This window comes from Triturus cristatus, chromosome 7, assembly GCF_964204655.1.
Source record: "Triturus cristatus chromosome 7, aTriCri1.1, whole genome shotgun sequence".
In the NCBI taxonomy this organism is placed as follows: Eukaryota; Metazoa; Chordata; class Amphibia; order Caudata; family Salamandridae; genus Triturus; species Triturus cristatus.
In genome coordinates this window covers 1,163,109,623-1,163,134,323 of record NC_140590.1, presented here as the reverse complement: position 1 = coordinate 1,163,134,323, position 24,701 = coordinate 1,163,109,623, and the positions used below count along the sequence as shown (strand labels likewise).

The following is a 24,701-nucleotide window of genomic DNA, read 5'->3' as shown; positions in this document are numbered from 1 at the left end:
CTCTCGACCTCTGGCGGCTCCGGGTACGACGTCTGCTTTTCCAGTCAGCGCCGCTTCTCCACCTCGGGCTCCAGGTCTCCAGGCTACTCGACGTCGGACTCCAGGGAAACCAGTATCCAGGTCAGGATCTTGCTGTTCTTGGATTCTAAGGCCTGTTCCTGCTGTCCAGGTCCTTAGGATGGTTTTTTTCTTGCTTCTTCCCACACAGGGCTCCAGGCTGGGCTCAGTCAGTAGGGACTAGTATCAAGGGTGGGTTTATGGACCCCACTCCAGGCACAAGTTTCCACCCCTGCTGCCTCACTCCTTCCTCCTTCAGGTTTCTGCTGCTCACTCTTCACCAGTCAGGTGCCAACTGCCAGCTCCAACTGCCAACTCTCTGTCTTAGCTTCCCAACATTCTAAACCGCCTCCAACTGTCACAGGGCTCTGGAATGTTCTGGAAGGTGCTAGTAGGTTCCAGTGGATGCTGGTGATGTCACAGGTGGCCACCATTTTGTGCTCCAGGCCCTCAGACAGAAGTTTCAGGGGTAGATAAAATGGCTCCCTGAATCTGCAGCAACACTAAAAAGTCTGGTGGTTCCCAAAAAGGAAAAATTCAAACAGGGTTTGAGGCAAAAGTGGGACAAAATAAATAATGATGAGGAGGGACCACCCAAAGGGCTGACAGGTCTAACACCACCCATGCGAGGAGTAACATACGGACGAGCTATTCGGACCCTCCTGTTGCTGCCTCTTGTTCGCCAGCCGGGGAGCCTCTGGAGGATTCTTCAGTGCCCCTCTCTATTCTCACCCCCAGGACTCGATTGTTCTTCCGCCCCGCAGTGCGCCAACCGTCCAACCAGTCCCAGGCCTCCTCAGGGGTGGCAAAGAACCAAGCCTTTCCATCCGATTCAACCCTGAGCTTGGCCGGGAAAAGCATATTTGAGTTCTCGCACTTGAAGTGCCTTTTTAACGTCTAGGAAACAGCGCTGCTGCACCTTGAGGGTGAAGTCCGGGAAAAATGTGATGCGGCTGTCCAGGAATTCCAATGAGGACGCAGATCGGGCTGCCTGCAGGATGGTGTTTCTATTCCTAAAATTAAAAATCCTGGCCAATAAGAGCCGCGGGATGGGCCCCGGTTTCGGTCTTCCGCCTGGTACTCGATATGCTCATTCCACAGAGAAAAAGTTGGATAGACCACTGGGTTTTAGGTAGGTGGTAACCAAGTCCTCGACGAACAAGTCCGCTACTGGCCCCTCCGCCCTTTCCGGAACCCCCAGGATGCGGACGTTGATGCGCCTGGAGCGCCCTTCATAATCGTCCAGCTGCGCTCCTAGCTTATTAGTATGAGCCTGAAGATCCTCCACTCTGTGCTGTAACTCGGAGGTGTCTTCGACCAGGGAGCTCGTTTTGACTTCTACTACCTTCAGCCACGTATTATTGGAGCGCATGTCCGCCCGGATAAGAGATACTTCGGTGGACACAGAGTCGATTTGCGATTCCAACGATGTACGGACAGTAGGGATGGCCGTGAGAATGTCCTGCAGAGTAGGTTCTCTTGTCTCCTCTCTGGGCTGTTGCCTCTCCGTTACGGCTGTCCCTGCTTTCGGGATCGCTCCAAGGGAATTGTCCCATGCGAATTTATTCAGCTTGGCCTGGACCGCTGTTTTTGTACCTCGACCCACAGCCATGGCTAAGCCGGTTTGTTCAGTATGCGCACCGAGGAGTAGGAAAGCAGTCGCGTTCAGCGCTGCCAGCGTGTGATAACGATTTTCAATGGAGCTGTATGGTGACTTGGATCAAGGGCTAGCGGGGGACAGGCACGGCGGACAGGCCGCACCACCACACTCCCAGGGACAAGTGATCCTCCTCCTGCCCGAAAGTCAATGTCCCAGCTTTGTGTAAGGCACCAAGCGCTCTGGGAGGGAGCTTCAGTGGACGGGTCAAAGTACTTCCACTCGTGGTCTCCGCGGCACCTCCAGGCCACGGCGAGCGGTGTCGATCCGAGAGCCGGAACCGCTTGTTGGAATCGACGGCTTCACGTCTCAATCGGTGCGCGGAGTGTTCCGGTACTCCACGGTGTCACCATTACCTGTTGGGGAACGGATGTATGGGCAGGTTTATGCGGGTACGGGCGCGCTCGGTCAGAGCCGCCTTAGAAAGCGGCCATTTCTCTCAGAGGTTGGCCACGGCCCCGAAATTGTGGTAGTTTCAAGTCTCCAACATGAACTGTTAAATTGATAACACAGTGCTTAATTTGTAAAATATTAAGTGCCAGGGCTTTGACCAGGAGGCCACTGCAGCTTGCACCACCCATCGCACCTTGTCATGTAAATGTGACAGTTCAGATTATTCTAGGTCCCCAAAGCTAAAGGAATGGCTGGGGAGGCAGGTATTAGTAATTTTTAAATGTATATTGTTTTCCTAAATAACTGTTAATCTGCTGATTTCTAAATTACATGAGCAGCGCCACCTTGTGGCAGACTGCCCTAAGAGTGGTGTTGACAATTAGGTCCAGGTGCGGAGCACCGAAAACCAATAGAGTGCCAGTGCTCAGGACCGGAATGCTCCGGCTCAAATTAAGCACTGCTATAACTGTATGGAATGGTCTTATTTAATGGATCACACTCTGGTTTGGGTTCTGCTCACGCTACATAGGAACAAGGCTTCTCCTTATTAGGGTCTCTCAGGAATTATGGATTGTGTAGCTCTAGTTCTGAAGTTGCCAGGAGCACTGAATCAGAGGACCTCAGTAAATAGGTAGGTATCCCTTGGGCAGGGTGTGAGACAGGACTGAATCGAATTTCAAACACTAAATCAGTAATGCCAGGCAGATGAATAAAGTTCACTAAATGGACCTTGTGGTCCCATATATGAATTCTAAACACAAAAGCACAGCGGCTGCCCAGGTGCTGGTTTCAAAGGATAGCCTGATGTGGCTCTCCCAGTACTACTCTTCCACTACTCTGGCCCATGACTGATAAATGCTTATGCCAGCCAGATGGAGGGTAGTGGGTGCAAGTGGCCTACAAGTGACCTCAAGGTGCCATGTGTTATCCTCTGTGGTTTTCATTGGCTTGCTGTGAGTCTCTTCTCTAGAATTAGATGCACCAAGTGCAGATTACCAGGCTTGGTTCAGACTTCAGGAGATGGGAAACATGCAGCTCCAATCTAAATGCCCCAATAGTCCACGCAGCCACAGTGCTGCATAGCTCCGCAAGTAGCTAGAGTGGTGCTCTAACTTATTTCTTTATTTTGTGGCAGCGGGCATGCATCCTACTGCAGATCTAGTGTTCTGCAAAGTTCAAAAATTTGGTGCCAGCCAATCAAGAGGTTGACATGCACATTAGAATGTGTTTCCCTATAACTGAGTGTCAGGGGCTGGTTAAGTTTGATCTTCATGTATCCCACCAACCAGGTTAAAAACAGCTCCATAAAAGGAATTTACGTAAATACTTCTGGCAGGTTCCGGCTGCAGATTCTACTGAACTTACTTGAAGAAGCTGCTTGGGCAGGATGAATTGTAGATTCTCCCAAGGAGTAACGTAAAAATGAAAGTGGTTGGTTACTAGCCCCAATGCTTGTTCTGGCAGGTCACTATCCATCATTTTGATTCAAAAGACATTGACAGAGTACACTCACATGCACAGTTTTAGGTTTCCTCCACCGTAGGCAAGGAGAACAAGCATTGGCATAGCCAATAGGTCTCGCCTTTTGAGCCTTATAAGTGTTTAGCCAGAGCTATTGACTTTGCCAATGTCTTTAAGCTGTGCTGTAGAGAAGTGTGGCTGCTGTGCAGCATGCTGAAAAGTTTTAATAAAAAATGGTCAGAAGCATTTTTGTTACCTTATATATGACCAAGAAGGCATTATGTACAACTGAACGACCATATTAAAAAAAGTATTTACAATTAAAAATGTCCTCAGTTTTCTTTTGGTCTTGCAATGCTGGCAACTTGTTTCTGCCTATTCCAATGGTTGTTTGTTAAAGCTTTTTTAAAAGGGGGCATAAACAATCGGAGGGTGAAGGTTGGGAACTAGTACCTGTAGTTTAACACTAGCAACGGCCAGACGCTAGGGGAGAATCAATAGATGCCAGATTCCGAGAGCAGGCTGAGGTGGTGCTAAGTGATGTTGTGGTAGCGCTGAGTGATGCGGTGGTGGCGCTGAGTGATATTGTTGTGGCGCTGAGTGATGCTGTGGTGGCGCTGAGTGATGCTGTGGTGGCCCTGAGTGATGCTGTGGTGGCACTGAGTGATGCTGTGGTGGCCCTGAGTGATGCTGTGGTGCCATGAACAATGTAGAGGTAATGTATTTATACACAAAAATTCTCCATTTAGATGTGTGAATCTTTAAATCACTTCGTAGAATTATATGGGACAAAATTATTTCCAAGGTTCCAAATGACTGTATATCATAAAGACAAAAAAAAAGGACCAATTATGTACCACCACTCCCAACTATGAGGTACTCAGTTTAAAAAGGTAAAAAAAAATGAAAACGGAAGATTGTGTACCTTTCAAGAAAAAGACGTAGTCATTGAGGCACACACAGCCTCTGGATTGATGGATTCCTAAAAAAAGTGACAGAACTATGTTGAAAAATATTACCTTTAACTACCCCGATGTCGCATTGCAACCAGGCTCGAAGAGAAACAGCAATAAATTACCTTGACTTCAAAGTGCATCCATTCACTGCATTGTAACCGGAGCACTGGGCGGAAAAGTCATTAAGTACCCAGCCGTCATTATGTGCACGTGGGGGGAGCGTCCACACGCCCAAGCGTGGCCTGTTGCTTGCGGTTACACGCACAGGCACCATATGTTTTGAATTATCGTGCCCGTGTCGGGGCACGATAATTCAAAACGTATGGCGCCTGTGCGGGTAACCACAAGCAATAGGCCACGCTTGTGCGTGTGTGGCCAATTGCTTGCATTACCCGCGTGTGGTGAGCTTTTGAAAGCCCCTTACAATAAGTCTCGCAGACAGCGCATGCGCACTGCTAGGCGAGACCTAAAAAGGGTTTCAACTATTTAGCATACTAGGCTTGTATGTACTAAGGCAACCTGCTGTTAGTACAACTTATGTATAGCCCCAAGGCAGATGGTAATCCTCCAATGCACAGAGCAAAGGGAATAACACTAAGGTAACATGAGACATTCAAGGGACAAGAGGTTGATTCTTACAGTAGATTTATCTTTCTTGAGTTGGGCTTTTGAAATTAGCTTTCAGATATTCTTAGCTTACTTATAATGGTTTTCCACATAGCAAAAAAATCTGATAATTAATATGTAGCTGCAAAACATTTGCCACTTTAATTCTAAAACATTATTTTAAAATAATAAAAAAATAAACCATGTTTTTTCGTGCCCTAATATCAACTAATTTAATTGGTAAATGCTTAGCTCGATCCCTCATTGAATCCATATTTGTATCACTGTACTTCTGTAAACTCAGATGTTAGTAGGACTTTGAAGGGCATGGAGCATTAACATAGAAATCAGTTACTCAGTGTTATGACTCGATTGCTTGTAGTCTTTCAGTTAAGAATATTTTGTTGCAACCAAGTCGAGTCTATGTGAAAGCATATCAATTTTGCTCTGCTTTTTAGAGGAGGGAAATCTAACGCCTTGCTCTTGAGCCAAATCTGAACGCATTGGTTTAATTTGCTGCTGGAGGAGAGAAGTTCACTTTTGGTGAGATTATGTTTCTAACAGAATGTGGACATCTAGGTCCCAAAAGTGGAGACAGAGGAATGTAGTAGAGGCCACTAGAAGGTAGGTGCTTCTCAGAATCTCATTCGGACAAATTTGTGGTGGATACAGACAAACTGTGGCAATCCACTCTAATGCTGCTCTTCCACAACCACACAAAACAACAGTGTGGACAACTGAATCTGGAGACCAAGAGCGTAGAATGCAGTGGAGCGGTGCAATAGGTGGAAGACGTACTGCTCCTCATTCAAGATTTAAAGGGCACTGTGAATCTCTTAAAGAAACGAGTATCAGAGCAACAGGAAAGTCTAGAGACAGAATGTTAAGGTAGGAGAAGCTTTACTTAATCTAGAAGAAACCAGTTAGAAAAGCATTGAGCCTTTTCTATGACTTAGCTCATGAACTGGAATTGTGCAATTCAGATGTCTAAAATAACCTTTAAAAAGTTACAACTGTTCATTTTGTATTAGATCGAAGTGTTAAAAGATGGGAAAAATGATATTTGGGCATCAACGTTTTTCCACATTAATATACAGATTTTACAGTGAAAGATAATGAATCAGTGCCTTTGAACTTTTCATTTTATAAATATTAACTCTGTGACTTGGTAAACCCAGGGCTCGAAAAATCTAAAAAATGGTACTAGTCCTGCCGGACTAGTACCTTGAAAAATCTCCTCGCCCTAACAGTGACCTACTTGACCTCCGTCTCTGAAACCGGAGCAAAAGTGACAAGATAACAAGATTTAAAGGCATTTTTATTGCTCATTTGCTTTGTGAGCAATAAAAAGGCCTTTAAATCTTGTTATCTTGTCACATTTGCTCCGTTTTCAAAGACGGAGGACAAAAGTTAGTATGCTTTCCTACTCGCCAGAAAGGGCGAGTAGGACCTAAAAATAGCTCGACCTCATAAAATTTACCTCGCAAATGCGAGCGGTCGAGTGGATTTGTCGAGCCCTGTAAACCTAGTCCTTTTCTGTTGCATTTTCAAACCTTGTTCTGTTCAATTAATTTGTTTGCCTGGCTTCTAGATAAAGCAAACTATTAGCCGTTTGTACAGACCACTACTCTACAATAATCTGTAATCTATGCACTCTCTAAGCAACACATCGGAAAATCCTGAAGCATTACGTGTAACTAGAAAAATATATATATTAATCTAGCAGACAAGCCAGGGCAAAATGTTTTTTTTAATTATGAATGTTTCTGTAAAAGGAGGTCTGGACATCAGTAGGTAATAACCTGCGTATACAAAAGATAGAGACACTACAAGTAAGCTCTAATATCCATAACAAGAATCTCCAGCCTCTTCACAGTGGTGCCAGTCTTTCACCCCATTAGCACGGGATTCCCTACCTTGTTATCTCCTGTCTTCCTCCTTCATACCCAGTCTATGTCCTAGTAATTCTAATCTTCTTCCTTGGTAACCCCCTGTCTCTAGCCCAGTGATCCTTACTCTCAGTTCCTATTAAGCACACGCCTCAATCATGCTCAGTTATCCTAATCACACTTGCCAGTATTCAAATGCGTGCTCGATAGCATTTCGATCACTATCATCATCATTCCATCACACTCAATGGTGTGCCACCTTTCTTTACCCCCGCGTCTCCAGTAATCAAGGCGTCTCTGTCCCATTATTCTAAATTATCACCTCACTTCTCTAGTTTCATGCCCTTTTCCCCAGTATTCCCATTACAGCACCCACCTTCCAAACACTTTTATCCTCACCTGAGTGCAGGAATCCTGCAGACGAAGGTGGATTCGCTGGATAAAGGCAGGGTCCCCCAGTAGAGTCAGAGGGGTCGTCAGCTGCAGGTTTGAAGGCTCTGTGGCATCAATCAGATGTCGCCACTCATCGTCACTGTCCACTTCCTAGTTTAGTTAGAGTAAGAGTTAATAAAATGCGGTCTTAGTCATAGAGTAACACAAAGACTTGACACTTACAAATACTACTGCACCATAGATCCTGGATGGTAGACTGGCGTTTTCTCACCTCATTCTCCAGGTCTACATGCTCAATGCTGCGTCTCCCCCGAGTGCTGCCAGAGCCGGAGTTCTTGGAGACCATTCTTCCCCCAACTTCAACCTCTGGGAACGCCCGGTCATAGTCGCGGCTGATCCGGTGCTCCCTGTCAAGAAAGGTAATGGATGTGTCACTCCAGTGACCCACTTGAAACACAACTTCTTCAGACGGGAGAGAGGGGCAACAGAAGGAAAAGAGGGATTGACGTAAGGAGGAAGGAAGGAAAGAGACAGAGAAGTATGGAGGATCCTAGGTCCCATAGTCACAGTGGACCATATTTAGAAATAGAATGGCCAGGAGAATATTGGACATCACCAACTTTGTTTCGTATTGGTACTCTGCGAATTCAGATGTTTCCTTCATTTGCAATTGTGCAGTTGGTGGTCTCGCTGACAACTGGCCTGTGATAATTCAGTCCTGATGAGCAGAGATCAAGCACACTATGCTGCCTAGGAAGTAGTTTGTGTCAACAGTTATTCGCAGTGTGCCCTTGGTTGGTGACCACCCGCTACCTCCCCTCTCCCTGCCAAGCACTGCAAAGTACCATTGTAGATATTGTGTGACATCCCAACTCGAGGTTGAAAAGGTTTCTGCATCACCGTCCCTTCTGAAGAGAAGGTCAGGACAGAGTAAAAGGTTTTACCCTGGTAAAATTTGCTGTAGAGCAGGTAGGGCCAAATGGTTTGCTGGAACTCGCTGGTGACCAAAACGCTACACTCACAGAAGAATCAGTTAGTGGTCCAAAACATGAAGATCCAGTTACAGCAGTAGTCCAGCTTGCTTTAAAACATCTCAAAATGCACGGCTGTGAAGAGTGCTGTAGACTAGATAAAGATAATGATAAAGGGTCTCTTGACAAATCTCTGGAGTCTAAACTTTCAATAGCCTATTGATCAGATAAGGAACATGGTGTTTTTCCTGATTGTGGAAATGAGCACCTTCAACTAAGAATCTTTCTAAACACTACATGTATGTAGTACGCAGATGTCACGAGCTGTGCGGCTCAGGAGGAGGAGAGAGGAGTGCAACCCTGGCTCTGCATTGTTGTCTCCCCAATTAGGTCCCTGGCACTCCATCCAGCTTCAGGGCTGGCTTGTTGTCTTAAACCCCGACTGGGCCAGTGCGCTGCAGGGGAGCGACGGGGGGGCGATGAGAAGAGGAGAGAGGAGCCGAGTGGAGCAGCAAGCTGTGACTGTGAGCAGCGGTGGACTGCAACACATGCTGGTGTGCACAAGCGAGTTGGAGTGTTGGCGTGCTGGGACGCACCATTCCAAGGTATTTCAAGTTGCTTGTCTCTGCAGTCTGGGGGCTATCTGTGCAAGTCCCGCTCCCTTCTCCCATTATTTCTCCTATTCGTTTCTCATCACGCCAGTAGTACATCACTTCTGCAGCTCATGCTGATCCTGCCGCCAGCTGGTTTCCTCATCCTGCTCACTACCTGCACTCTGCCCCCCCACTGCGGCACCGCGCTGACATTAGACTCGAGGTTAGAGTTTGGTGCAACCACTCACAGTGCAGAAGCAGTCAGTGTTAGGCAGGTGCAGCTTGCAGTAGGTGGCAATGCCAAAATGCCTCAACTCAGTTCCTATTTAAGCGTCCTGTGGTGGCCAGATACAATTACCAGCTTGCTCCCTAGGACACTACAGTCAATCGGCTCCAGAATAGTCCTTTCCCCACTATCACTTGAACACTAGTTCTAGTTTGCTTGTAATGGATCAATTTGTCAAGTTTTTCACAAATCTGACCCAATGACTGTGTCAGACACTGAATTCGTGAAAGGATACCTCAATGTCAAGATTAAATCAGCTACCTCAGGGGAAAGTTCAAAGCAGGTTGACTGCACCGCTCAATTTCCAAGCATGGAGATACAAATTGTACAGGTTTAATACCCATGTCCTGCGACAGAATACCCTCCCCAAGTGGCAGCTTGATCAAAGGACAAATGCTCATACGCAGGAGTTCCGGGTACCAAAACGCTCTAAGGCCAGTCCAGTACCACTAGGATCACCTGGGCCCAATTGTTCTTGATCCTTTTCAGAACTTGGGGCAGGAGAGGCAGTGGAAGGAAGGCATACAGGACTCCTGAGCTACACTTTAGAGAACGACATTTCAGGAGAGAAAGCGACACTGGATACTACAATGCTCAAACGTGCCAGCATTGCACATTCACAGCAATAGCAAACAAATTGAGCCAGAGTTCTTTCCATTGCTGGAAGACACCCTGTGCTACCCCGGGTGCAAGTGCCATTCATGATCCGTTAAGCATTGGGGTCTGGGTTTATCTATGTTTAGAGATCCTGCCAGGTAGTTTACCACTAGAGAAATTCCTTGGTGGTCCAATCACTTCCAGAGGCATACAGCCTCCTTACACAGAGCCTAAGACCCCTCCTTGTCCTGGGTGTTGCAATACCACATGGTGGTGATGTTGTACATGAGCACCTGCACCAGTCTTCCTCTGATGGTAGAAAGAAAGACTTCAGTGCTAGGCAAATTGCACTCAACTCCAACAAATTGATGTGGATCTGAGTCCCCACCAGAGGCCTCTGATCTCCACCTCTTCCAGATGATGTTAGGAGGTTTGCTGCCATCTGGAGGTGGTGGACAACTGCCTTGGGGAGTCATCCTGCTACAGTCTGTCATCAAGGTAGGAGAAAACTGGGACACCCCTCCCATGCCCTCCAACGATATGCTGCCAACAACCAAAAGGGAGCCATGCAATTTGAAATTGCTCCTGGCTCACCATGAACTCCAGGTAGTCCCTAAAGGATGGGGATATGGAAATAAGCGCCCTGCAGGGCCAACACCACCATTCAGCATCTGGGGTCTAGGGCAGACAAGGCCTAGGCTAGTGAGCATCTTCAACGTGCCCTTTCACAGAAAGGCATTGAGGGGTGAAGATCTAAAATACGACAAACCCCTCCATGTTTTTCCACACAAGGAAGTAGCAGAAGTAACACCCAGTTTCTACTGCTGAGGTCGGAAACCACTCTATTGCCCCTTTGGCCAAAAGGGCCTGTATTTTCTGCAGCATGACAGATAGATGGTCCTCCGTCAGCTGCCCTGATGGTGGTGGAAGGTACAGTTGAGGGAAAAGAAATGGGAGGACATGGTCCTGATGGACAATTTGGAGGACCCGCTTGTCTGATGTGATGGCCTGCCACACTTGGAGAAATTGTTAGAGTCTGCCTCCAACAGTGTGCTTGTGCCGGCAAGAACTCACTAATGTAGTTGTGTGGCTGTGGATGCTTGAAGGGTGAGGGACTGAGCTGCTGTCCTGAATGTTGTCTCTGAAAACAGTGGCCTAGGCCACAAAGCGGTAGTGGCCTATGTCAAAAGGAATTTATGAAATTGAAAACCCTGACCCTATCCATGGAGAGGGTGAAATTGTTGGTGGAATTGTCGGGGGAGCAGAAAGACCCTAGGAACGTGTTGTGTCCCTATTCTCGTTAGACCTTTCCGAGACTAAGTCTGCTTTTTTGCTAAACAGGTCAGTGATGTCAAACAGCATGTCCATCAGGGATTCTTGGACATTTCCACAGAAAGCTGCAGAACTCATCCATGCATAGTGTAGGAGTGTCATACTGGTGCCCATTGTTAGGCACATGCAGTCAGTCATGTTCAAAGCACAAAGTATTATATGCTTTGCAGCATCGCGACCATTCTGGGTAGCCTGAGTAAGGGACGCCCAAAGGTTGTTTGGAACAGTCTGTAAGACTTATGCCAGTGTTCCAAAGGGCATGGGTTTAGTGGCAGAGAAAATAGTTGGAGTTTTCCAACCTCAGAGTAATGCTCGTAAAGGAGAAAACCCATTTACCATGATTCATGATCAGGGGGAGTGTAAGGGAAGGCATTAGGATTTGCTTTGCAAGTGGATGCCTGTACCACAAAATTCTCTGGTGTCAGATGTTGGATAAGAAAGGCTGGGTTGCCCAATGCAGGATGATGATGATGTAAAACCTGTCAGTTAACAGGTGGACTGGAACATAGTTTAACCCAAGTACCAAAAAGTGTGTTCATGAAGGCCTCGTTGAATGGCAGTAGAGGTTCTGTAGGGGCCTGACCTAGCTGAAGTTCCTCAGTTAAAAATTAGTCTTGAACTCTATAGTGGGGAGCTGCAAGTCTAACTTCCGCCACCCTCCGAATAAAGCCTGCGGAGGAGGCGCTTTCTTCTGTGGCAGGACCAGAAACTCGGGGTGCACCGGGACTAGTCTCTGAATTGACTCTAATGGAGATCGTGAACAGATCAGAAGGCATGTTATTTTCCTCATGCCCTTAATTAAATTGATGACAGACAGGAAGGGGCAGATTCCCAATTTGACTTCTTATGTTTTTTCTAGGGCTTGCACAAAGACTTCAACTGCAAGTGCAACTGCAGCAAAGACCTGCAGTGGGAATTACTTTGGGAGCAGGATTGGGACCTTCCTTTCGTCTTCGACCTGTCGTGATGTAGAGTCTTCTTGTGTTTGCCAATATAAGATTTGGCCTCACGGTCTTGTATGGTGTATGACAGTCCCTACAGTGGTTTGAACCCTATTGTCTTAGGGGGTGATATTTTCCCTTGCACACTTATACATTATAGTCTTCAAAATAGCTGGATACCTTTCTTCCTCCACACAATTGTGTGTTAAAAAAATGAAAAATGACACTCATATCATGGGACTCCTGTAGGCACACTACACAGTGCCTAGGGCTCCTTATCATGAGTCCGTATTACTTCCAATTGGACACAAATGGTGTGCGGTCTTTTTGGGAGCAAAAAGGTGGAGATGTGTTATTTTTTAAAACACAATTCCCAATAAAAGAAATCACTGATAAAGCAAGTGGACACACACAGTTGAATGAAAGCAGAAACATTTTTGTCAGGAAAGGTGAAAAAGGCAGAATACTGTGGTCAGTTATCATGTTCACAAAAGATAGGAAAATTAACTGAGGTTTCAACGGACAACGTTGTGCATTTTGGGGCATTGCTGGCTTCCATAAAAGAGCAATATTAATTTTCCACTCTTTCAAGCAAATTGGCATCATTACCATCCATTGATCCATTTCTCATTTAGTAGAGGGCCTAGATTCCTAAATAAGCTATCTTTTCTTTAATACAGTTTAGATCCTGCTTGGAGAAAACTCATTGCTGGCTGAAATGCAGCATGATACTTCTCAGTTGACAGCACTAACAGGAAGTTCAAGATTTACTGCTAGGCTTTGGAATTTGTAAAGCTTCAGAAATTTTGTCAAAGCTACATATCATGTGAATAAATAATTACATTGAAGAATGAAGAAAAATAGAAGGGATAGAAAATGGCAAGGATAAAAGGAAGAAAAAGAGGGGCAGAGGAAGAGAGATGAAATAGAGTGAGAGGAGAGCCGACAGAGATGAAAGATTATAAAATGTAGGTCAGGAACGGGCACAGATGAGAAAAATGAAAAAGTGAAAGAGTGGACTGCTGGTGAGTGATTAGAGCATGAAGTGAAGACAAGGGGAAGAAGGACTAACAATGAGAAACTGAAGTGAGGGCATTGGAAGAAGTAACAAACTTGTGAGTGTCTACATAATTCCCAAACTCTTTGCGAACCAGAAGTTCTTTCCCCTCATATATTACCTGTTCTTCTGCTATCTATATCCCATCTTGTCTTAGGTTTTACCATCTGCCTATCTCTCTCTTTCCATCTCTCACTCCTTTCATCAGAGGCACCCATCATACTCTCCGACTACCCCACGATTCACCATCGCTCCTCCTGCACTACACCTTTTCATCAGAGGAGATTCATGGCTTCCACTCAGAGTTCTTTTGCCACTCTTACACAGGATTCTCATTCACCATGTCACACTTTCCTGTCACACCTTCCCAAGCAAACCGTATTGATTCCTCCATCTCTCACTCCTTTTGGTTCCCAGTCTACTCAGGCCCGTCTGGACACGATCAATATGCAAGGTTCACCTTGGTGTTGGTGGTGATACTTCCACCTCCCATTCTTTCTGGCTTCTATGCCCCACTAAGTCAGCAACTGATGTCTCAGATGTTGGGATGCCTGAAACAGAGTCTTTGTCTTTTAAGACGACCTCCTCAGCTAGGGGTCTAGTCTTTAAGGACCGATGACCTTGGGTTAGGGCAGGTGGTGGTTTTCCATCTTTCGGTTCATCTTTGGGAGGCATCTCAGCTTTCATCAGCTCCTGCAAAGAGTTTTTAAACATTAGTACCATGCAGAATTGACAGCTATTCTTTTCATAAGGGGCACTACCAGCAATATTCTACTCAGAAACAGGACCTCAATTTGTGAGCATAAGACCTACTGCCTCGCTTCAGCGACAAGACCTAATTCTTTGGGAGTTAGTACACAACTTGCTTTTGGTTAGATAAAGAACTACAGTGACCTCTGAGAAGTGGGCACAAGTTAGAATCATAAAGAACACAATTTGGAGATCTAGCAGACGCAGCTTTGCTCACCATCACTGTTGGCACACATACATTCATGGTCTAGTTCTAGTGATTGTAGCTAAAGAAGACTGTCAGGAATGTTCAACAGAGCCAGTGTATATATATCTTATGATAGGGGTGCTCACCTTCTTTCACAATGTTCTGATAACAAATCTTTTGTTTTATGGAGGCAAAAGGAACCCACACCTTGGCCATTACTCCTGTGTCACTAATGGTTTACACCCAACTACTTAATGTCAATTCTGAAATGCAAGGTTGAAGAACGACATCAGCTCTCAGTGGATAGTTGGGCAGGAGAGGCTAAGGAGGCAAAGCAAGGACAAAAAGTAGCTGAATCACAGTCATGGTAATTTTTCTTAGTGATAATTCCTGCTCTTCCTCCTTTCAAACTGGTTTGGAAAGTTATTCCTGCCAGAACACCGGCAGGAAACGCAGTATATACTTGACTATGCTTTCATCAAACAGGTAGGGTAGAATTTCCTGATTAAAAGGTACATTAGTAAAACATTCATAAAGAGTAAACCATGCTGCTGGATGCCAGATGCCTGTAAAAGAGGTCTGTTCAACTCATTGAAAGGCTATTGATGTGGCCTTCGATTCTGTAAAGTGAGCGTTATGTCTCCAAGGAGAGAGACATCAACAAATTGTACACAAGTTAAAAACAAGCAGACGAAGAAACAACGATGTCATGATAGCCAGGTATACTTTACTGATAATCTGAAGTAGGATGTGGGCACCATAGGTAAAACCTCCTGCTGCTCTGCCCAAGTGGAGCCTTCTTCTGCACCCACCCTCTAAACCAAAAAAGTCACAACCTACAGACATCATCCAACTGAACAACTGATATAGCTATACAAATTATAACACACCTCTCTAATCTTCATCTTCAAGAAGAAAATTCCAAAATTGTAAAAGAGTAGCACAGGAGAACCAAAGTCACTGATCGCGCACACCTTGAACAAAGGCACATTATTTTGGTCTTCTGTATATTAGTTGCATGCACAGTATTCATTCGGACAGAAGGACCTCACTCCATACATTTGCACTCACTTCACAGCTTGAAAATAACTATTTGTTTTCAGTAACAATTGTAGGCATTGCATCAACCCCCAGTCATCAATATTTCTGCCTCTCTTAAATCTTTTGACTCACAAAGGTGTTTGTAGCAATTGTCTAAATAATAATGATTCTTCATCTGCACATAATTGGTCTTAAATCAGACAATAGCTTGCCTAATTTGTTTATCCTGGCAGCATAAATTGCCTTTAATTGTTGCATAATATGACCAAACATGCCACATAGAGCGGTCCTCCATTACCACATAATTCCAGTTGCCCTGCATATACACAAGTACCTCCACAACTATACACTTGTAACTTGACCCATTCCTTAGTACCACAAAAGCATTCAGGTTTTCCTTTAAAATTCCTTTGGCTGACTTACATCTGGAATTTTTGTGTCTGCTGGTGCTTTAACTGGCCTGTTCTAACTTCTTGTTTTTCCTCTCTAACTTGTCGATTCCAAATTAATATCCACTACGGATGCAGGCCTCCATTGCTCTCATTTACTACCTTGTCTTCAGTATGTAGCATCAGAATATTCTCAAGCAATTATGTTTTGGTGCTAGCTATAGACTCTCACACAACCACATTTTATAGGTCTCAGTCAAGTAGGACAGTGGGTAGATCTATCACCTGCTTCTAGATGGCTACAAGTTGAAGACACTGGGGCTTACTCATGAAAGTATTTTCTGCAGTAAATGTAACTTTGCAACTTAAAATACCTAATTTACACCTGCCAGGAATTCACAAAGGGATTCATCACGAGCATAAATTGATGCATTTACTATGCGGATTACTCCACCATGAGTACGGATAAATATGCAGTCATGAATTGCACTGAAGACGTAGGAAAGGGACGTTTCAAGGCATGGTTTGCCTTGGATGTTTGGAAATGCCTACAAACATGTTTGTGGGAATTCTCAAACTCTGATCAGAACCCTTTATACCCTGAAAATGGGAGGAGATTTACTCCAAGCAAGGGCTGGAGTAGGATGGGAATGAGAAGGGATCATGCCCAGATTTGCTTGACTGTAGTGGAAGGGTTTTCTCCACAGGGAAATGCTTTCCCCATATAGATAAAATATGGATTCGCACCAAGCGCTCCATTCCCCTTGTACGGTATTCTATAATATGCAGAATTTCACACAGTAGAATTAGGAGCGTACAGGAATGATCCCATGACATTCCCAGAAGTGTGCCTTGAAATCTGCACCTAGTGTAGATTTCCAGGTGTAAGACTTAAAATGCTGGTGAAAGTACATGCAGGCCAAGATGTAAATCTCCACCCGCACTTTCAACCTTTTATTGGTGAATCGGGCCCATAATGTCGGTCTCTGTATGAGCACAGTTTACAAAAACGATGCACTATGGAAAGGAAATGCCACAGCGACTGAAGAGGAACAGGTCTCTGGCTGCCAAGCACTAATAGTATATGATGAATCAAGATTTTACCATCATAACAGGATGAAAGTAAAACAGCTTGAGGAACTATTTTTAGACCTGGAACAGGCAGGATTCCAGTACAAAGGAGAAAAGAATCTGTGCCCTAGAAGTATCAAGTTGAAGGAGCTGTGACTTCCTGAACAGCAGCACACCCCTGATAATGTAACAATAGTTTCTCTACAATCTGAACAGGAGAAGCAGGGCCTACAGGAAGACATAAGGAAGTATTTAGAGTAGAAAAATGTATTGGACAAGTAAGCTGGTGATGCCTCAAGGGAAGAAGAACCTTCAAGAAATGGCAATTGATGTCTTTAGTGGTTGAAATGTGGTCAGCAGTTCCAACTGTGTCAGAAAGTGAAGAGCCTCAACCAGCAAAGAAATGACAGAACACATATGGATCATCTTCAATCTCATTTAACAACCCGACCTCTCTTTTTCTATAAACACAGTTCTCTACATGTTTCCAACTTCTTTTATCTCATCAGAAAACTTCTGGACTTTTATCTGCGGTTGCATTACACTGCACTCAGCTTGATTCGTCTTGGAATAAGGCTACATTGATTCTGGTCCACTTTACCTTTGTATTTGGTGTCGTACGGCAATCTCTGGAAGCTCATGTTTGAGCAAAGAAGCAATCAAAAATTGGATGTTTCCCGTTTATAGCAATTCTTTAATCTCATCAATAAGATCTTTGAAGCTTCTTCGCTTCAATTTTAGGTTGCTTCTGGTAAGGAGTTGCTTTCAACTTTCTCACTCTTTTCCATAAAAATGTCTTCCGTTCAATGCCCATGCACCGGATGGTGCCTATGGATTTGTGGACATTCTAACTCAAGCTTCAAACACACTGTATGTACTCCTAGAGTGTGTCACAGATGCTCAACCACTGACCAGAGACTCTGTCCAATATCACTGTTGCAATTATAGTAATCAAAGTCTCCACAGCAGGCACTAGTAATGGTCTTTGGTGAAGTGGAGCACAGGTCCAGAGCGGCCACCTGGGCTGCAGGTTACTGCTATGAAGAACCCAGTGGGCAATAGTGGGCCATCATATTTGGAAGGTGGGTTCCACAAAGTGTTTTTGGTCACAGGTGGAGTACCCAGTGTAGATGAGGGTTCTTCGGTGCTGCTTTCTCTACAGAGAAACAAAACCAGGATAGGTTCAGTTCTGGTGTGCAGAACCATACTAATTACTCTCCTATGACATGTTATATTGACTCAAGTGCCCCCATGCCAACTCATATCTCAAATACAATGTTGCGGAGATGAGGAACAACCCACAGATGTGTCCATCTCATTAACATTTCGCGTTGATCTCTTTCCCTGAAATCCCCACACTCTGGATTAGTTGTCAAGAATAATAGACAACGAAGACAGTGGCCGTTGCTTTTTCCTTGAGCAGCTATTATTACCGATTGAACAGAAATGTTACACATGAACACAAAATTGAGGTTTCAAAGATGAGTACTATAACTGGCATAAACTGCTGTACTGATGACACTTAATAATGTCCAACTCAAAATTTTAAAGAATGCTCCATTATTGATTCCTTCCTGTCTGCCTTCAAGGGCTTTAAATGCAAATAGTACTGAATTCTCCTCACCACCTGGCATTGGTGAGTACCAAAGTCTTGTGTTGAATTAAATGGTAAAAAGATAACTGTGAACCAAATTATGTAACTGTTGAGCACAATTTCTCTTGGCATCTGCATGTTGGGTAAGAATAGGATTACCTTGCTGGATTGGGAGCTCTGCTAAGATTGCAACTAGACAATAGGAGAGGTCCCGCTAGCCATGTCATGGTGTCCCCTAACATGCCACAGAATCCAGGAAGAAAAGGTTCCAATGCACTTCCTTTACAGAACCTCTCATAACACATGTAGAGGGGCACAACTCCCACAGTGAATCCTTTCCACGTTGCCCATTAGAGTTAAGGATAACTTTGGTCTCTCCTCCAAAGACAGTGGGATAAATAATGGAGCTTATTTACCTTCAAAACAAGGCTGCCAACAACTGGGGAAGGTGGTCTCAGATTTGGAGTTCCCTTTTTAGTTTATAAATAACAAGGAACCACCACAAACTCATTTTATGATTTTATAAAGGGCTTTAAGGACCCTAGAGAAGATGTTTAAATTAAGCATTTTACCACTCCTAACCTACCGTCAAGCAGACAGGGGATTTAACCCATAAAAACATGCAGCCATTACAGACCTACTGAAATATATATTCAGAGCTTAACATTTTTTTTTAAATACATGCCCATCATTTTCCTGGTATGATGCCCAGGCGGCACAGATAGATCCTCCACCTAATAACAAGGATAGCCTTGATCTTCTTCAAATTATACCAGCCAAAACCTGTTATCCAGCAGGATACAGGCACTATGTAACTAGCGGGACTTGGCCCCATATACAGGCAAACGTGACAATATTGTATCAGGAAACAAAGACACCGTCTGAAGTACCAGCCATCTTTTTTTTAAACATTTTATTTTTCCATTTTGTCTTAATGAAAAAAACAACATTACAGCATACACTAGTTCGTAGGCACAAACTCTATGTAGCCGAGGACGGCGTGAAGAGTCTTAGAATCAATAACATGGTTAACCAAGAGGAGCGCATCATACAGTACATCATAGTGGACAGTAAGCATTGGGGTAAGCACTGGTTTCATAAATCCGCCCTTGCCACCCCCAACTTTCAACTTAGCCTGTTTCACTCCCGCTGGTCGCTATATCACTCAGCTCAGTCCCTCCCTCCCCTGATGTAAAAACAGAGCTGCACAATTATCTCCATTCCGTGAGGTCTGCCTGTACCCCTCATCTTTGCATGTTATTTTCATGTGTGTTTCCTTGACTAGTGCCCATTCCATGACATCTCTAAGCCATATTGCTATATCTGGGCTTCTCTGCCCCATTCAAGTTATGGCTACTCTGCGTCTAGCCAGAACCAGCATCAGCTGAAGGAGTTTATATGGTATGAAATAATACCAGCATTTGTAAAGCGCACAGCTACCTCCGGAGAGGTGTCCCGGTGCTGGGGGCCATCAGAAAGATTAAGCGAGCTATTACACAGAGTCACATGGTGCTGGGCTAACCTGCCGCCGGCACCGGGGATCGAACTGTGAACCCCGTGGTCCAGAGTCAGGCACCCTGGCTGCTGCGCCACACCTCTTCCACTATTTTCCATTTAGTGGGTTTGCGTATATGGGTATGCAGGCATTGAAGTGGTTTATCTCTTATAGGAAGACCTGTGGTTGTGCACACCTTTTCAGCCACCAGTGTCCAAAACTGTCTCAGTTCAGGGCACCCCCATGCCAGGTGTAGGAAATCGGCTTCCTCTGTTGAGCACCGGAGGCACTTGCCATCATTATTGTGTAAGATTCATAGCAACTTCGTGGTGAGAAGAAGGTGCAATGTAGAAACTTTTAATAGATCAGTTTAAACCTTGCATTGCAGGAGACTGTGTGTGTGAGTTCGCTAATGGCCGCCCAAGCCCCATAATCTTGTTGTGTGCCAAGGTCCCTCTCTCAAGCAGCCCTTGACCGTGGTGACTGGGCAGTCAAATCCTGCCTCATGGCTTTATACAGGAGTGATATCATCCGACACTTGGATCCGCATGTGAGCAGTAGATCTAAAGTGTGTGTCGGTTGGGGAATATCCGGGTGACTTTAACTACCTCCTGAATGCCCCTGTACTGTAAATAATGACCCTGTCCAAGAGAGAAACTGTCACTTGCTTGTTCATAAGTTTTAAAGGTCTTTTTCGGGTAATGATCTGCAAGGACCTCGCATCCACAAACTGCTGCCATATGCTCGCAGGTTGGTGTACTAGATATGGGAAGTGCCCCTCTGCTCCCCTACCCGTCATCAGCGCTATTGCGAGAGTTTCTGGTTCTGCGCGTCCCTTCAGTAGTCGTTTTTCCCAATTGTCCCCTTCTGCCATCCAACGAGACACATGCTGAAGCTGGACAGCAAAGTAGTACAGGTGGCAGCATGAGGCCTCCAACCTCCTCTTCTTCGTATCTACTTGTCAGGGTATTAAGGGCCACTCTGCTGTGCCTCCCCGCCCACAGAAGTGAGATGAGTATTGTGTACAGTTGCTTGAATATTCGTGTCGGAATTAGGCAGAGTGAGTTTTGAAGTGCTAAAAGGCACCAAAGAAGCATTACCATCTTAGCGACAGCAAGTCTGCCCCATTAAGGACAGCAGTAGGGAGTTCCAGAAGTTCACTGATCACTGTAGGGCCTCAAGGGTCCTATACAAGTTTAGGGCTATTCACTGGGCATTGTCTAGCGCAATGCGGACTCCAAGGTATCAGAGTGTGCTCGTTCCCATCTTAGTTTCATGTCTGGGAGCCCCCCCAAAGTGTGGCAGTCATGCCCGCCAGAGGGAAGATCAGTGATTTATTACGGTTGAGTCACAGGCCAGAGACCTCCCCGAATCTGTCCAAATGGTGTAAAAGGCTGGGTATGGCCACTGGGATATGCTAGATAAAAGAGTTTGTCGTCCGCTTATAGAGAAATGATGTGGGTCGTGTCTCCTATACGAATACCCCACTGATCCAACTCAGCTTTCATCCGCACAGACAAAGGCTCAATGGCCAGGGCAAAAAGGAGGGGCGAGAGTGGGCATCTCGGTTGGGTGTCTCGCCCTAGAACCCACTCCTCGGATCGAGCCCCCTCCAGTCTCACTGAGCTCGAGGCTCAGTGTATAGTATTTTGACCCACCAGCGGAATCTGGGTCCAGCTCCACGGTCCTGAGGACCTCTAGAATTTAACCCCAGTCGACCGTGTCGAATGCCTTAGCTAGGTCTATAGACACGAGTACCATTTCCTCCTCCCGGTGTCTCACTTCCTGCATAATGTGGGTTAAACGGCACAGGTTCATCGCGGTGTTGCGTCCCGGTATGAAGCCACATTGGTCCTCGAGTATGAAGTGCAGCATATGGGGTCCCACGCGAGAGGCTAATAGTTTGCATAGTATTTTCGTGTCAGCATTGATCATAGTGATTGGGCGATAGAAAGAGGGTTCACAGCTGTCCCCACCCGGCTTCAGGATCATACATATTTCGCCCTGTCTCATAGTGGGAAGGAGGATTCCCTTATCGAAGGCCTCCTCATATACCTGCAAGAGGGCCAAGGTCAACGTGCCAGCGTCAGCCCAACAGAACTAGTACCAGCCATCTTTGGTACTATCTAGATAAGTACTTGCACATTCCATAACCATCTTAAGCAACCCTTCACACCTTTTATCTAGATAAGAGATTATAGAGTTTGCTGCACGCAGATATATCTCAAGATATCCATCTGATAACTTTTTCCTTTCTGATCTTTCCTTACACATTATTGTGCCTAGGGCTGATTTAGAATTAGTATTCCTTACCTCTACACAACTGCACCTCCAAACATGCTGAATTATTTTGTCAAAATAATCTTATTTTCGTCAACTTTCAGTAATGTTTATGCAAATATACCTTAGCACAGTACTGGAGTTGTTGCTCTAGTCTCTCTCTCTCCTTTTGGTTTAATTATTTGCTATTTCACTTGCACAAAATTAATAAAAAGTTTTGAACTTGGTAACAAGCTTGCCACCCAGCTGCTGTACTATATTGTGTCAGTGATGCTACAATAGAAGAGGAAAGTTTCATCAGGTTACAAAGAAAAAAATACAATGGAGCATCACTACCCAATCTTCATTCATCGCTTATGCCAAGGTCACAAGGGTCAGCTACAGTCACCACTCTGAAAGGATAAGCTAAGAGAACAGCCATAATATTAAACTAAGGGCAACAGGAGATATGAAGCAATGAGTGAAAATGTTGGAAAAAAGCATTATCATTGGCTGTGGGAGCTGGCACATATGAAGTTCAGAACAGTATTCTTGCTCAGAATTTCGGTCTGTCAGGTTCAGAAGAATGGATTTTGTTTGGATCCAGGACTTAACCTGTCTGGTTTAGTACAAGAAATAAAATGACCAGGTTTAGAAAAAAAAGTAGTTAAAATAAAAATAAAAAAGGAAGTGGCAGGAGGACTATTTCATCACTGAGTTGCTTACCTTCCTCTACCTAACTATGCTATTCCCCTACTAACCCCTGCCTCTCCCCAAGATCCGGTTACCTTCTTTTTTGCTTGCTCTGCCATTTTCTGGCGTGCCTTGCGCAAGATCTTTGATTGACCACTTTTAGGTGCTAGCGAATGCACTTGTTCTTCTTTCAACTGTTGCAGCTCAGGGGGCAACTGGACGGTGAAGGGATTCTGTATACCCTGTTCAGCTGTGTCATCGATCACTGGGGGGAGGGAAAGCAGAGCATTAATCAAGAACTAAAGGAGAACTCAGAAAATTCAACCAAAACTTGCATTTTGGGTGGTTATTAAAAAAGATTGGCTTACATTGTTCCACACCCTTCTGATTTCTCTCGGTTAATAAAAATCATCAAGGCCTAGTGCAATCACTTGCAGCACGAATGACGAATGGGATCACGGAGGTACGCTACATACCATTCACTATCACATTTGAAATAGTGATTTAGCTTTATTTCCACATGCTACTTATATTTAATTGCAAGCCCACCTGTTTGTCTCATTCTTGCAATAGGAAAACTGTAATATGAAATCTTGCAAAGACCCATTGAACACAATTACTTATCTAAATGCCCAAAAGACAGTGCAGACCATCTCAGTTTATTCCAATTCTGATGCAGATTTCTAAATCGAAATACAATTTCTAAATTGTCATACAATTAATCTCTGTAAGAAAGCAAGTTAATAAACCACTTTAATAGGCAAAAGTCCCACCTCAACTAGAACTCACACGCCCTGGGACAGAGTTGTTTTAGATCCTAAACTATTCAAAATGCCTCCTGCAGGCTCCTAGCAGAGACAAAAGGATTTTGTCCTTTTTCTTTCATTTTGCTTGTACCAGATATTGGTCAAATGAAGGTCTACTCCACCTTTTAACACTTTCTGAAATTAAAGTGAGGTAGTTAATGCGTTTCTATAATATTGTCCAATTATCTAGATTATACTATACAGGCCCCAATTACAAGTTGCAGGCCGCATTTAACTAGTTCAGAATCACATAATCTGGGTGGTAATTTACACCTCTGCAACATGCAATTACAAGTTGCACATGTAACTACACTTCCCAAGAGCAAGGGTGCAAAGGTTGTCTCTAAAGGTGCCCTACTCACCCAAGATGGCGGCAGGTTTACTCTAAGGGTCCGTTCAAGGCCCAATGATCCTTCCATAATCCTGCAGACACCCTACAGGTAACTGGCCATCAAACTTCCCCGGAACATTTAGGGACCCAGGGAAGCGCTCGAATGGCTATAGAGACCTGTACTCAGTGCTTGGTTCTCTGTGTCGTGCGGTGACCTAGGCGTTAGCCGATCGAGTGGTCGGCCCTGCCTGCAGAGTGAATGCCGGTGCGGGTGGGAGGCCTGTAGTCTAATTGGACATGTGGATGAGCAGCACCAGGCACCGAGGGGACAGCAACAAGGTGAGGGGGAAAGCTTGCTTTATACCTCTGCCTATGGCTGCTCGTGCCTATTTTTTTTTTTAGGTTCAATGCCTGCGTCTGCCTGCTTGGGAGCATGCTGAGCTCAGGGTGAGGTGGGCCACATGGAGAAATGTGTTGTTGTAGGGATTCTGCTCATGCACAGAACTATGCACAGGAAACCAGGACTTCAGTGAATTCTGGTGTACCAAAAAACCCACCTCAGAGCTGTGTGCCATGCCAGCAAACACTGCATGCAGTATAGGTAAGCCGCCTTACATCCCTAAAGCAGGGTGCACTAAACTACATGTGTGGACATATCTGCATGAGCACAGATGCCCCTGTGATGTCTAAGTCAATTCAAGTGAACAGGGAAGCCATTTTAAGTACATGTGCTGGACACTGGTAAAAGCCAGTTCCCCAGCTACATGATGGCTTCACTGAAATCTATGGTGTTTGGTATCAAATACCTTGTATTAATAAACCTACACTAATCCCCGTGGTTTATTCCTTATAACATGCACCCAGAGGGCATCTTAGAGGTGACCCTTGAAAACCTA

The 24,701-nt window shown here is 44.9% G+C and overlaps 1 protein-coding gene across 4 annotated transcripts in view; it reads right to left on the bottom strand.

Moving 5' to 3' along the window:
• STK36 (serine/threonine kinase 36) overlaps positions 1-24,701 on the bottom strand; it is a 290,182-nt gene that overhangs the window by 216,506 nt on the left and 48,975 nt on the right. For all 4 annotated transcript variants that reach the window (XM_085618423.1, XM_085618425.1, XM_085618424.1 and 1 more), the window contains exons 7-10: positions 22,764-22,933; positions 13,650-13,882; positions 7,684-7,819; positions 7,419-7,562 (exon numbers count right to left, since the gene is read on the bottom strand). In XM_085618423.1, the coding sequence (XP_085474549.1) occupies positions 7,419-7,562; positions 7,684-7,819; positions 13,650-13,882; positions 22,764-22,933 (683 nt within the window). The remainder of the gene's footprint in view (positions 1-7,418; positions 7,563-7,683; positions 7,820-13,649; positions 13,883-22,763; positions 22,934-24,701) is intronic.